General features: G+C 37.9%; 2 protein-coding genes across 2 annotated transcripts in view; one reads left to right on the top strand and one right to left on the bottom strand.

The window, feature by feature from the left end:
- PP2D1 (protein phosphatase 2C like domain containing 1) overlaps nt 1-5,414 on the top strand; it is a 29,478-nt gene extending 24,064 nt beyond the window's left edge. Inside the window, exons 3-4 of the transcript XR_004058122.1 lie at nt 1,022-1,124; nt 5,200-5,414. The gene's annotated coding sequence lies outside the window, so the exon portion shown is untranslated. The remainder of the gene's footprint in view (nt 1-1,021; nt 1,125-5,199) is intronic.
- Nucleotides 144-15,312, bottom strand: part of RAB5A (RAB5A, member RAS oncogene family) — a 37,140-nt gene continuing 21,971 nt past the window's right edge. Inside the window, exons 3-6 of the mRNA XM_010367605.2 lie at nt 9,014-9,165; nt 8,591-8,713; nt 6,676-6,769; nt 144-1,611 (exon numbers count right to left, since the gene is read on the bottom strand). Of these exons, the coding sequence (XP_010365907.1) occupies nt 1,496-1,611; nt 6,676-6,769; nt 8,591-8,713; nt 9,014-9,165 (485 nt within the window). The 3' untranslated portion in view covers nt 144-1,495. The remainder of the gene's footprint in view (nt 1,612-6,675; nt 6,770-8,590; nt 8,714-9,013; nt 9,166-15,312) is intronic.

The following is a 15,312-nucleotide window of genomic DNA, read 5'->3' on the forward strand; positions in this document are numbered from 1 at the left end:
CAATTCATCAATAACATGCAAACAATTTTATGAACACAGTAAAGAAAATATAAAAGCGGATATTAGGTCATATAATATCATTTATGTATGTTCACTGTTTTATGCCAAAAAAAAAAAAGAAAAAAAAAAAGAAAAGCCAATACTTGCTTTTTATACCACTTTATTCCAACCTGAGCACCTCAATATAAAACTAAACACTGGTGAACCGTTTTCCTAATTCTGCATTATTGTAAATGTACAAGTTCTCCTAGCAGTCCAACACTTAAATAGACTAAATCATCTCTGACACATGGTAGCTTTCATATAATGAAAATATCTAAAATAATTAGTGCAATATACTGAACTGATCAAAATAAAATGAACTTTGGAAAAGAAGGCTGCAAGATTGTTACTAACATATCGCAATACTTTATGTTACAAATTACGGGTACATTGTTTATTATGGTTCTAGCCATGGAGGAACAACTGAAGCCCCTTCTTGTCAAAGGGGGAGAGAGAAATAATTAGCTGTTTTAGTAACTGTACATTTTGTATACTTTTAAGCAATTCTTAAATATTACAGAAAAGTAATACAGATATGGAGACTACAATGCAGTACCCTATTTACAGTACAGCTGAAGATCGAATTTAAAATAATCAAGTTTGAATATACATAATTGTTAGTGCATTGACTATATTATGTCAAAAGGGAACAAAAGCCCCCTCCCTGCCCCAAACAACAAAACCTATGTAATGGCCAGCAGTGATTAATCGGAAATCACAGACACCTGGTTTATTTCATTTTTGTTAAAGAACTCACATGTTTGAAAGGAACACTATCCATTAAGGTGCATTTATTAGTTCTCAAATTCTTAAAACAAGATGGCATTGCATTTGATTTTTACCCCATTTTAAAAAAAAAACGGGACTGGCTATAATTAAGATACCATTAATACTCTTCCCCACCCCCCGACCTTGTATATGTGGGATTATTTTCTTGTGGCTAATTTATTAAAATGTGGAATGTACATTTTAAATACAGATACCAGGAGAAATGAACATTTGCCTGAATACTATGGCTAAGCATCATAAATAACTTTAGAATCTCCTTCCAAAAAAAGGATGTTTTTGAAAAGCCCAAATTAGTAAGTTCCAAATTTTTTTTCACAGGTGACTACTGTACCAGTGTGGAGAAATGGGCTGGTTAACTGTGTGGGTCCAGACAGTCATTTGTTTATATTCCTAGTGATGAGAAATTATTCCTCCTAACCTTCCAATGAAACAAGTGTCCACATAGTTCTCATTTTTTCCCTATTGTTGAAACATTAGTGAGAAGGACCCATGCATGTTATTAAAAATTAAGTTCAAAACACTTAAAATAATTCTGTATTAGAAACTTGACTCTATCATAAGTCTCTTCTTTTGGAAGTCATACTGGGCTGGTTAAATGCTCCAATTCCATTGTTATTAACATTTAGGAAGCAGAAGACTATTCCAGCTAGTTCAAACTAGAGGTTTAGTTACTACAACACTGACTCCTGGTTGGTTGTGTGGGTTCGGTGAGGTCTACTCCTCTTCCTCTGGCAGAATTTGCTCCTGGATTTTGTGGTTCATTCTTTGGCAATTTTTTAGCTGAAAGAAAATGATCAAATAAATGGAATAGTTGAATACTCATATTAGTATCAGTTTCACCTGCTATTTATAATTTTTCTTTCCAGTTAGGTTACCCCCAAAGTATTATGTTCATTCTTTTCATTCATTCAGAAAACCACATGTTCATTCTTTTCAAATGCTTACTATCTATTAAATGCCAAAACATTGGTTGCTGTCTTAGGGAGTCTGATTTCTGGGGTAACTGTGTTGGGGGAAGGGTAGATGGGGACTGGCTGTAGATACAATGAAAACTTAAGCCTGACTAGTGCTTTATGTAATTCTCTACACAGATTCACTCAGTAATACCAGAAAAGTTGTATTTTACAGAAAAGTTGTATTTTATTTTATACTCATTATTACTTCTTCTTTTTTTTTTTTTTTGAGATGGAGGCTCGCTCTGTCACCCAGGCTCACCTAGGCTGGAGTGCAATGGCGTGATCTCAGCTCACTGCAACCTCCACCTCCTGGGTTCAAGCGATTCTCGTGCCTTGGCCTCTCGAGTAGCTGGGATTATATGCATGCCCCACCACGCCCAACTAATTTTTGATTTTTAGTAGAGACAGGGTTTCACCATGTTGCCCAGGCTGATCTTGGAACTCTGACCTCAGGTGATCCACCTGCTTCGGCCTACCAAAGTGCTGGGATTATAGGCATAAGCCATGGTGCCTGGCCTCATTATTACTTCTATTTAAAAAAAAAATCTAAGTCAATAAAGATGATGGCCAGCCAATAAGCTTATCAGTAAGTTTATAAAGAAGCTCAGCTCATATCAGCATTCTCCAGGCTGCCACAAACGCTTTTCAGAACAAGTCAGGATAGAAACAAATACCACTGTAATCATCACCCCAACAAAACTTGTCCTCTATTGTGCAACTAATTATCACCCTGAATTACGATAGATCATATCTACTATTTCCTTCCTGGCTTCCACAGCCTTTGGCCTTAAAACATCTATATACGTTTTCTCTCACTCTTTTTTTTTAAGAGACAGGGTCTCACTCTGTCACCCAGGATGAAGCGCAGTGGTGTGATCATGGCTCACTGCAGCCCTGAGTTCCAAAGTGAGATGGGGTCTCACTTTGTTGCCTAGGCTGGTCTTGAACTCTTGGGCTCAAGGAATCGTTCCGCCTCAGACTTCCACGTGCTGGGACTGCAAGTATGAGCCACCATGCTCGACCTCTTAGTTTTTAAAAGAGAAACTTACACCTTTCAGAGTAACCATCAGCTACCTTGAAATAAAGGGGAAATAGGTAAGAGTTGAATTTCTGAGAATGAACAATTATAATCTATGCTCTGGGCAAGGGACAGATAAGACCCAAGTTAGATGCCTGCATGTGTCAAAACTTAGCATACTGGAGGAAATATACGAATACACAAACATACCTTAGCATGCTAGTGGAAATACACTCAGACACAAACATATCCACATACATTCAGACATACTCAACACTTTGTTGTGATCTTAGTTTGAATGTAGCCTGTAGCCATACTTCTTTTCATTTTGGAGACAAGGTCTCCCTCTGTAGCCCAGGCTGGAGTGTGGTGCAACAACCATAGCTCACTGAAGCCTTGAACTCCTGGGCTCAAAAGATCCTCCCACCTCAGCCTCCCAAGTAGCTGAGACTACAGGGTATGCACCACCATGCCTGGCTTTTTTTTTTTTTGTAGAGACTGGGTCTTGCTTTGTTGCCCAGGCTGGTCTAGAACTCCTGGCCTTGAAGATCATCCCACTGTGGCCTCTCAAAGTACTGGGATTACAGGAGTGAGCCACTGCAACCAACCTCATTTTCTCCTTTTATGGGCTGATGAATCCTAATCTGACTGACCAGTAGCTGTACCTAATCCAAAGAGAATTATCCTGAAGACCTCATCTCCAAAAACTATTTCCTAACTTTGAGTCAGAGGAGTCTGGCTTGTCAGATTCAGACAACACACTCAACCAGCAGTTACGGCTTTACCTCTGCCAAGCTCTATACAGCTAGTGGTTGTTCTCTGGAGTGTTCCCACTGATTAAAAAAACTTACCTGCTGGATATACAGATGCTCCTTGACTTCGATGGGGCTACATCCTGATATAGCCATCCTAATTTGTATGTTTTTGATTTATGAATTTTTTTTTTTTTTTGAGGCAGAGTCTCACTCTGTCACCCAGGCTGGAGTGCAGTGGCATGATCTCAGCTCACTACAACCTCTGCCTCCTGGGTTCAAGCAATTCTCCTGCCTCAGCTTCCCAAGTAGCTGGGACTACAGGCACATACCACCACGCCCTGGTAATTTTTCTATTTTTAGTAGAGACGGGGGTTTCGACATGTTGGCCAGGCTCATTTCCTAACCAACTCCTGACCTCAGGTGATCTGCCAGCCTTGGCCTCCCAAAGTGCTGGGACTACAGCCATGAGCCACCGCACCTGGTCTCATGTATGGTATTTTAAATTTATGATGGGTTTCTGTATGTAACCCCATAGTAAGCTGAGAATGTATACTAAATGCATGTCACTTCGCACCATCAGTAAGTTATAAAATTGTAAGTCAAACCACTGTAAAGTTGGAGATTGCTGTAGTTTGTTTTAATCTGTAAGATCCTTGATGTGCTAAATTCATTTTTTGAGGGGAAGCAGAATATTAAACATGTCTAAGAGTACTGATTTTAAGAGTGGCTGCACACACTGATCTCTATCAATCTTGTGGACAGACTACTATGGTAAGACTCTAACTTTACCATAGCTTTGACTCAGGTTGCTCAGAAATTGAATATACTCTGCTTCGAGATCTGATTGCCTAGTTGCATTGTGGACTTTTTATCCTTTACTTGTTTTACACATTCCATTCTACATCAGCATCAATCATTTTTAGAATCCTAGATGCTGGGTTGCACAATGGATTTGGGAGCCAGGAGCACTGAAGTTCGGAAAGAAAGATTTCCATTGGGCTACTTCTCTGGGACTGGCTCTAGGCTGGTAGCATAAATGGTATTATAATGGTATATCTCCAGTAAAATGTATTTACAAGCAAAGCCCCAGAGATGCTGAACGCTGGTACCTAGGACACAAAATAGCATTATATACTGTATATAATTAACAACTTAGGTTCCGGATTGAGCAATCAATCATGTCTCCCTATTTAGCATGCTTCCCTAAGTGTTTAAATCAGATGTGAGTGAGATTAAGAGGCTGAAGGAAGTAAACCAGAATGAGAAACTTTTTAGTCCCTGAATTGATTAGAGTTGTTATGAGTGCACTGTGTGATTTAAGTCACTAATCAAAGTATTCCTTCATAACAAAAAAAATATAAAAAAAAATTACTAATCTAGTGAAGGAAATGGAAAGGCCACAATTTCATTTACACATAGGTTTTCTTTTAAGAAGGGACACATTCTAATTTCAGGAAAAAAACAAAAAACTAAAATATGTACGCTGCTTTCTGACTTGAAAAATGACTTTATTAGCATGTTTGAATAAAAAGGTACAAACTAAAGTCCATCTGGTAGAGTTTAAATACTGTGAGAAAGGTTTAAAAGTGCAGGCTGATTTGAAAGACCTATTATCTCATTGTTTCCTCTAACTTTTCAGATGTGATTCTGGGTGTAATCTGTCACATTTGTAAAATGAGTATATTATCACACAACCCTGCGCAACTGTGCCAGTATTTCCCTAGCAAACTGCAGACTTGAGTTTTTCAGGAAAACATTTTACATGAGAAACAGGCAAGTTTTTTCCCATTTCAAATGAAGTACCATTAAACTCTGTCACCTAGTGAAAAACAATAAAAATACTTGCAACTTTTACTGGGTTTTCATTATTCTCTGATTCTGCTATTAACTGTTTATTTATATGAGTTCAATTTAAGAGTATTATTTCTTACTTGGAGTGTGTAAGTAAGGACTGTGAACACCCCAGTTAAGAATCAGTGCTGTAAAATAAAAGGTGTTGTGGGATGAGAAGAGTGCAGGGCACATGAAAACCACAGACGGCAAACTCTGAGAACCACCAAAACATACCGTTCAGGTAGAATCTATACATTAAAACCACTGAAAAGAGGAAAGGCTTAAAAAAAATAAAATAAAATCTAAAACCAAAAAACTAAACCAACCTTTATTTTTGTTATAGAAAAAAGGAGGCTTGTAATACTACTCCAACTTTGTTACCTATAATCAAAAACTGAAACAGCAATTACCATCGGTTAAAAGTACCTCAGGGATAGGCGCGGGGGCTCAAGCCTATAATCTCAGCACTCTGGGAGGCCGAGGCGGGTGGATCACAAGGTCAGGAGATCGAGACAATCCTGGCTAACACGGTGAAACCCCATCTCTACTAAAAATACAAAAAAATCAGCCAGACATGGTGGCGGGCCTCTGTAGTCCCAGCTACTCGGGGGCTGAGGCAGGAGAATGGCGTGAATCCAGGAGGTGGGGCTTTCAGTAAACAAAGATCGCGCCACTGCACTCTAGCCTGGGTGACAGAGTGAGACTCCATCTCCAAAAAAAAAAAAAAAAAGTACCTTAAAGCAACAACAAGAACACTGTGTAAGATCAAATATAAAGTATGGATGTTGTTTTGTTTTCCTTTTTTTCTCCTTATGCCTCTATGCTCTGAAATCATCTTCCTTATAATGTTTACATTAAAATAATTTGTCAATCTGTATACTTATGCGTCATGTTCTTCTGAGTTATACTTACCAATAATTTGATTTTTAAAATGTATAACCTAATAAAAAAACACATTTATCCAAATCTCCCAGCAAAACCTTTACAAAATCTATTTGAACTATCAGGTTAAGGTTAAGGCTTAACTCACCTGGAAGAAGCCTGCCTAAACTGACAGTATTACAACCTAATAGGTAATTACCTTTCAATTTAACAATATTACCAACAAAGTATTGTTTGTGGAAGGGACTTAGAAAAGTGGTATAATCTCTCTCTCTCACACACACAGAAACATACACACACACCCACCCCCAATAATTTTTTAAAAAAGAGACAGTCAAATCAAATATGCTTCATGTTGTTTTGCTTATACTGATCATTTTAAAAGAGATATTAATCTTACCTATTGCCATGAATATTTCATTTACATTCATTGATGTTTTAGCTGATGTCTCCATGAATAATAAACTATTGTCATCTGCATAGGACTGTGCTTCCTGTTTATAGAACAAAAAATGAGATATATCTCTTGGAAATATGCTGTATCTGCTTTAAACTTGTTAGAGAAAAGGAGACTTATTACTGCTCCAACCTGATTCCTATAATCATCTATAATCAACAACTATGTAATAAGCTACAACAGAGGTAAAAATACTGTGCAAGAAAATTTTACAAAGGACTATTTCCTTTTTTGTCTGAAATTCTTGCATTATCCCACCTTGATTAATCTGTTCTTACATTAAATCTGCTTTCAAATACTGAGTTCCAGAGATGGGGGAGAATTATCTTATTCTAAATAAAACTCTCTTTGATCTCAATGGCAATTTTTATTTACACTTATTATCTACAATGAAGACAAACAGAAACCAAAGATCTAACACTGGCTTCAACTACTAAATGACACGCTCATATTTAATTTTCAGTGACCTCTACAGTAACATTATAGTCTTGAATATATCATGAATCATTCCTTTGAAAATTACATTACTGCCCTACATTTTTATCATGCTTTTACATTTTACATATATTATTACTTTTGATCCTCATAGCTGTTGTGAGGGGTAACCAATGATCTTTCCCATTGGACAAAGTAATAACTGAGGTTCCTCTGAACTGTTATGTGACAGGGCCACTTTTGACTGTAACTTAAGTATTTTCTCTGCCACTCTAGTGCTGGGGAGGCAACAATTTTGGAAACAGTAATGGATGATATACTACATCTCACATCATTTTCCTAAGAATTAAATAAAATTAGAAGTGTAACATGCCCAGCTTAATACCTAATGGTGGAAGAATACATGTATTCCATATACTGTCATCAAAACAGAAAACTATTCCATCACTGATATATACATAATAGCCTCAACCACCCTTCTAGTAGAGAAGCCAAAGAGCAAAAGAACAGGCAGTTGTAAAAGGTCGAAGTAGGTCCTGCTTTGTTTTTAAGTGATTGCACTTGCTCTATTTTGCAGCAGCAAACATTCTGAATTAGTAACCGTAAGACACAAACTGGATTTTTTTCAGCCTTAACATTTTTTTTAATTATAAGTTTTTAGCTTATTATTTTCCAACTGTGGATACCGACTGGCAGAGTCTTTATTTTTGAATGCCGTTTTAAGAACAACCACATGAGTGTTTGTGTATGGACATATGTGGGTACACACATGTGCTGATACATACTTGCAGATGAGTAGAAGAGGATTAGGACATAAAGTATGTGTGGGATGGAGGAATTAGGGCAGGGTACAATCACTTTCTGCACTATGAACAATGACTACTTTTACTGTTTCTCTCTTTTTTTTTGAGACAGAGTTTTGCTCTTGTTGCCCAGGTTGGAGTGCAATGGTGTGATCTCGGCTCACCACAACCTCCGCCTTGCGGGTTCAAGCGATTCTCCTGCCTCAGCCTCCCAAGAAGCTGGGATTACAGGCATGCACCACCACACCTGTTTACTTTTGTATTTTTAGTAGAGACAGGGTTTCTCCAGTTGGTCAGGTTGGTCTCGAACTCCGAACCTCAGGTGATCCACCTGCCTTGGCCTCCCAAAGTGCTGGGATCACAGGCATGAGCCACTGCACCTGGCCTTTATTGTTTAAGTCTACAAAATCTTTTGATCAGTTTATATATTCTAGTAATCTATATGAAAATTTAGGTTTATCAGAAACATTTTATCATATGTAGTATTTTGTATTTGTTTTAAAAATCAGTATTTTCTATTACTTGCATGGTTTTAACATTATAACTAACTCAAGTGTTGACACAAAATAAAAACTTACAGAAAAAAAGGGACTTTCAAATGAAAGTTAAATTTAACATACCTGGAAATCTACTGCTCTTTTATTTGCTAGGTCGGCCTTGTTTCCTGATAAAGCTATTACAATGTTAGGACTTGCTTGCCTCTGAAGTTCTTTAACCCAATTTTTTGCTCTTGCAAAGGACTCCTGTTAAACAAAGAAACAGCTATTGGGCATAGGCTCAAAAAATGGTTAGGAAGCATCTTTGTGATACAAGGCTTTTTGTAAAAGACTGTCCAAAGTGACTGTGGGAAAGAAATTCTTAGGACTACTGCATTATGAGACATTTTAATTTTATTTTTTTAAACCAGATTTTCTAATTCACAAAAGCTTCAGCAGAAAGGTCAAGATAGACTATCAAAGATTTTCCAAAATATTTAATCAAAATTCTGAATACCAAAAGTGGGTACTCAAATTAATTTCACTGTGGAATGCATCCATACTTACCTCATTTGTGATATCATATACAACTATGGCTGCTTGTGCTCCTCTGTAGTACATTGGTGCTAGGCTATGGTACCGTTCTTGACCAGCTGTATCCCATATTTCAAACTTTACTGTAGTGTCATCAAGACATACAGTTTGGGTTAGAAAAGCAGCTGAAAGAAAAGGACTGCAATAAGTTAATCATTTTTCTCCAAATGTTTTCATAATATAGAAAACACCTGCTTGTATACATGTATCAAAATGTTACACCGAACCCCATACATATGTACACCTATTATGCATCAGTTAAAAGTAATAAATGAGTGTTTAAAAAAAAAAAGGAAACACCTAGAAACTTGACAGATTGCATACTAACAATTGATAATAGCTTTTAAATACTGGCAAATCTGTGCTTTTAAGCTATTTACATATATGCTTACATATAGGGCCTTTGTAGTGAAATCACAGATTGAAAAATTTCTGCATCTTCAAAAAGCTTGTTATAATACTAAATAAGCTTAAGACTACATTTCTTTTCCTTCTTTTTTTTTTTGAGACAAGACTCTCATTCTATCACTCAGGCTACAGTGCAGGGGCGTGATCTCAACTCACTGCAACCTCCGCCTCCAGGTTCAAGCAATTCTCCTGCCTCAGCCTCCTGAGTAGCTGGGACTACAGGCACGTACCACCACACCTGGCTAATTTTTGTAGTTTTAGTAGAGACGGGGTTTCACCATGTTGGCCAGGCTGGTCTTGAACTCCTGATCTCAGGTGATCCGCCCACCTTGGTCTCCCAAAGTGCTGGGATGACAGGCGTGAGCCACCAAGCCCAGCGAAGACTACATTTCAAAACTGCTCTACAATTAAAGAAATGCAATGATAGTCTTAAAAAATGGAAGTCGGAGGAAATCCAGTGTGCTTAAAAGTACCATCTACATTGCCAACACTATGTCCTGTTCCATTTTACTAGATTTTATTGGGACACTCTGGCAATTTAGTCCCAGTCTGTTACCACCAAGTTAGTATTTCTTGTTATATATGTTTCTATTTTTTTCCCTGAGACACAGTCTCACTCTACCGCCCAGGCTGCAGTGCCTCCCAAAAGTGATGAGATTATAGGTGTGAGCCACTGTACCCGGCCTTTTGTTCTATTATTTTTTAAAACATTGTGACACTTTAATTGTGGTAGTCATTAGTATCTTAACCTAGATTTAATTTGTTCAGTTGATTCAATATTTGCTCCTATCTTTCATTCCCTGCCGTAAGAATTTTTGGATCTGTACTTTTCCTGATTCTAATTTTAACACTAAGAAAGCAGCATCACAGGCTGGGCGTGGTGGCTCATGCCAGTAATCCCAGCACTTTGGGAGGCTGAGGCGGGCGGATCATGAGGTCAGGAGATCAAGACTATCCTGGCCAACATGGTGAAACCTTCTCTCTACTAAAAATACAAAAATTAGCTCGACATGGTGGCGCCTGCCTGTGGTTCCAGTTACTCGGGAGGCTGAAGCAAGAGAGTCGCTTGAACCCACGAGGCGGAGGTTGCAGTGAGCTGAGATGGCGCCACTGCACTCCAGCCTGGCAACAGAGACTCCGTCTCAAAAAAAAAGAACGTAGCATTATAAAATGATACAATATTGTTAAAATTAAAAGACCCACACACAGCCATTAGACCGCTCGCTGCTGGGGCTCTATCATTCACTGTAAATTGGTATGCTCCTCCCTTCCTTCTACATTTAGCTCAAGGTGTGATATTCAAACCCTATTTCCAAATTGGTATGCACTTGAATTACACTTTTCTAAATATTATGCAAAAGAATTATGATATATTTCTCTAAATTACAGCAGTTTATCTAGTGATGTCAATAGAGATGTACTAACCAGTATCAAAAGTGCTAAAGAAACCAAGTCTAACAAGATATATCTCTTTTATGTTAGCCATAACATTTTTTTTATGCTCTTTTAGGTTAACTGGTTGCTGGCTTTAGTATCGACAACTAAAATCTTCTGAATTTTGCAAACAATACTGTAAACATCTTCCTTTTGACTTAGATTCTAATTGATAGTTTTATGAATTCTCACTAATCATATTGTAAAATATATTCTAATCCAGTTCAAACTTTTTTTTGAAACCAATAATTAGCAGAATTATCCATTTTCTAAAATGCTGTATTTATGGTAAAGGATATCCAGAGAGCACTATGTCACTTTTTCAAGGTCATGAGAGGTTCTCCTGTAGGATCAAAACATGTTTTTAAACTAAAATTAACTCCCTAAGACAGTACTCTTATCAAAAAGGAAAAGAGGAAAATAAATCACAATACATAAGCCTTTTTCCAAGTATAGTTCAATGCAGACTTGCAAAAAAAAAAAAAAAGGAATTAAAATGTGCATAGACTGTTTTATTTTTTAGACATACTATGATTCACAAAGTATACTAGCAGTAAAAACATTCATTTATACATCCATAAGTAAACTTCAGGCTCAGGGAAATAACTATAGTCGTCCCTCAGTATCTATGGAGGACTGTTTCCAGGACTTTCCCATATATCATAAAGGACTGGTTCTAGAATCCCCAACGGGTAACAAAATCTGAGGATGCTCAAGTCCCCGATATAAAATTGCAAAGTATGTGCATATAACCTAAGCACAGCCTCCTGTGTACTTTAAAGCATCTCTAGATTACTTTACTTTGTACTTTAAAGCATCTCTAGATTAGTCTAGCATCTCTAGATTACATTGTATTAGGTAATACAATGCCTGCACATCACGTCATCCACTAGATTCAACACAGTATTAAGTGTGTGGCAAATTTAATTTTTGCTTTTTGGAGCTAAGTGAATTTTTTCCCCCTTAATATTTTCAACCTGCAGTTGGTTGCATTTATTAATGTGGAACTCACAGATTCAGAGGGCCAAGTGTATTAGAGATGTTGCCTTAGAGAAAATACGATCCAATTCTCAAGCCAGTTAAAGATGCCACAAGAGGCCACCATACATGTACAAAAATGCCAAATACAAAGAAATTGCAACAAATACATTAAGACAAAGGCCATGACCAAGTACATTCTTTCAGAAATACAAAACTATTATAAAAACAGGTTAATGAAGAAAAATCAATTTAAACAAATTACAAAAAGGCATTTGAGTCAATATCCATTCCTAATAAACACGTAAGATTCTTCCTTATAGCAAACCAGGGCATTATTTCTAAATCTAGGAACAAAACCAGGGGAAACCATGCTGGAACAGGAATGGATCCCACTCAGATTAACAAAGATAATCAATTCATTCCTCAACTCTGCTTAGAAACCTTCCTTCATTCCACCTTAGTTAGTATCTCCTACATCTGTGCTCCCAGAGTTCTCTGTGTAATAACATTTCACACCTTTTAAAATCATTGGTTTATATCTTTTCTTCTCCTTGATTGGGAGTTACTTGGGCAATGACCACAGGTTAAGTATCCCTTATATGAAATGCTTGGAACCAGAAGTGTTTTGGATTTTTAAAGATTTTGTAGTATTTGCATAATAAGATATTTTTGGGAAGGGATCCAAGTCAAAACATGAAATTCATTTGTTTCACATAAAGCTTTACACATAGCCTGAAGCTAAAATAATTTTGTGCATTAAACCAAGTTTATGTACACTGACTCATCAGAAAGCAAAGGTGTTAAGTGTGAAACTATTCACTTGTGACATCATATTGATGCTCGAAGAGTTGGGGAGCATTTCAGACTTCAGATTAGGGATGCTCAACTTGTAGTAGTTCCTCTCTGTACCAGCATCTAATATAAATCCTTGTTCATACGATGTTCAAAAATGTCTACTGAAAGAAGGAAGTTCAAAAAGATACATGGAACCATTTAAAGGGTACTTCAGATAACATTTGAATGTAGAGAGAGGCAGCTCCCAAATGTGAAAAAACAGACATTTCACAAGGTCTCTACTCAAGTTGTAACACAACCTCAAAAACAACTTCAAGGTATTTTTCACTTGATAACACTGTACTGGGCCGGGTGCGGTGGCTTCTGCCTGTAATCCCAGCACTTTGGGAGGCCAAGGCAGGTGGACCACCTGGGGTCAGGAGTTTGAGACCAGCCTGACCAATATGGTGAAACCTTGTCTCTACTAAAAACACAAAAAAATTAGCCAGGCATGGTGCCACATGCCTGTAACCCCAGCTACTTGGAAGGCTAAGGCAGGAGAATCACTTGAATTCAGGAGGCAGAGGTTGCAGTGAGCCGCGACTGTGCCATTGTACTCCAGTCTGGACAACAAGAGTGTAACTCTGTCTCAAAACCACCACCACCACCATCACCATCACCACTGTACTATTGTTCATGTGGTACGATAAAGCATAATTTTTGGGGAGAAAAAGACCAACATTAGAGGCCAGGGAAAATCAGTTTTATAATATACTTAAAAAAATGAAAAGTGCTGCAGTACCACATGAACAGAAATATTACTGTAATAGTGTAGCCCAGTATAACAAACTCTTGATATACATAATACACCCCAAGACATTCATGATTTCCCAAAGTCCTAAAGTTTTAAAATACTACTACAATGTTGTTGTTTTTTTCTGAGACAGAGTTTCACTCTTGTCGCCCAGGCTGGAGTGCAATGGCGCGATCTCGGCTCACTGAAACCTCTGCTTCTTGGGTGATTCTCCGGCCTCAGCCTTCCAAGTAGCTGGGATGACAGGTGGCCGCCACCACACCTGGCTAATTTTTGTATTTTTAGTAGAGATGGGGTTTTCACCATGTTGGCCAGACTGGTCTCAAACCCCTGACCTCTGGTGATGCACCCACCTTGGCCTCCCAAGGTGCTGGGATTACAGGCATGAGCCACCACACCTGGCCAAATTCCACTACAGTGTTTAATTTCCCCTGTAAAACCCGGTGAAGTATAACTGACATTTAGGTGACATCTTCAAATCCTTAGTGCTCCTAAAAATACATTACTAGTAATTTATAAAGTTATGTAAACAAATTGTGCCACTGAAAATATCAAACTACTACATCAATACGGTAGCAACATTAACCAACCACAAACTTACCTGAATCTGTAAAACCACTTTAATTTATCCAAAACGTCTATTTTCTGGCTAAGAACCATCACTCTTAGACCGCTTCATTTTCTCTTCACTTCCATCACCAGCACTAGCAGTTGGTTTTCTTTTCGGGCCCATATTTCACAAAGAAACAGCTTTTATCACTTCGAGAGTTACTGTGTACGCGATGACAAGTAGAGAAAAACAAAGCTGCGTTGAGATGTGGGTGCTGGCCTGTCTGATAGGCTCCCTCTGAGCTACGTGATCAGTTCCTATTTGCAAGCCTGGCAGCAAGCAAGTAACATTTCAGCCTCAGCAAAACTACAAATTACTTTATCACAGACCTTGGAATCAGGTGAGAATAGGTGAAGCTTTAAATGTCAAATCTGCAAATACCAAAGGCCTATTATAATATGCAAGACTCAAACAGTAAGCCAGGGCAAGACACTACAACACACTGGGCGAGGGAAAGGATATCCAAATTGATGGCATTAAACCAAAGATTAATAATTAAAAAACAAAGTGGCCGGCTGGGCATGGTGGCTCATGCCTGTAATCCCAGCACTTTGGGAGGTTGAGGAAGGTGGATCACATGGTGAGGAGTTCAAGGCCAGCCTGACCAACATGGTGGCATGCACCTGTAATCCCAGCTACTCAGGAGGCTGAGGCAGGAGAATCGCTTGAACCCAGGAGGCAGAGGTTGCAGTGAGCCAAGATCACACCCCTGCACTCCAGCCTGGGTGACAGAGTGAGACTCCATCTCAAGAAAAAAAACAAAGTAACCCCCACCCCATAACTAAAATGATTCTACATGAATTAAACAGAAAGGGGAAAAAATACAAAAACTGAGAAACCATACAACTTCAAGCCCAAACTTATTATTTATCAAAACTGACAAGAATTGCTTTATTAAAATTGACCAAAATTCTATATAAGACAACAGATTTGATTACACAAAAACATGAGACTTCAGGTTTGCAAAACTTGCGCCATAACATCCATGACAAAGGGGCAAACCTAATGATAAAAATTTCTACAACGGATGCTAAGGGATTAGTATTTTCAATGCATAGAAAGCTATTATAAATGTTTAGAAAAATTTTAGAACCTCAAGAATAAATGTGTAAAGACAATTCACAAAAGAATGGAAAAGGAGACCAGTAGTCAACAAAATCATCCACATAGTAAAAGCAATTTTCATCTCCTAAATTAGCATAATGAAAAAATATAAATAGGGCAGGCACTGTGGCTCACACACCTGTAATC

The sequence above is a fragment of the Rhinopithecus roxellana genome, chromosome 1 (genome assembly GCF_007565055.1).
Source record: "Rhinopithecus roxellana isolate Shanxi Qingling chromosome 1, ASM756505v1, whole genome shotgun sequence".
NCBI lineage: Eukaryota > Metazoa > Chordata > Mammalia > Primates > Cercopithecidae > Rhinopithecus > Rhinopithecus roxellana.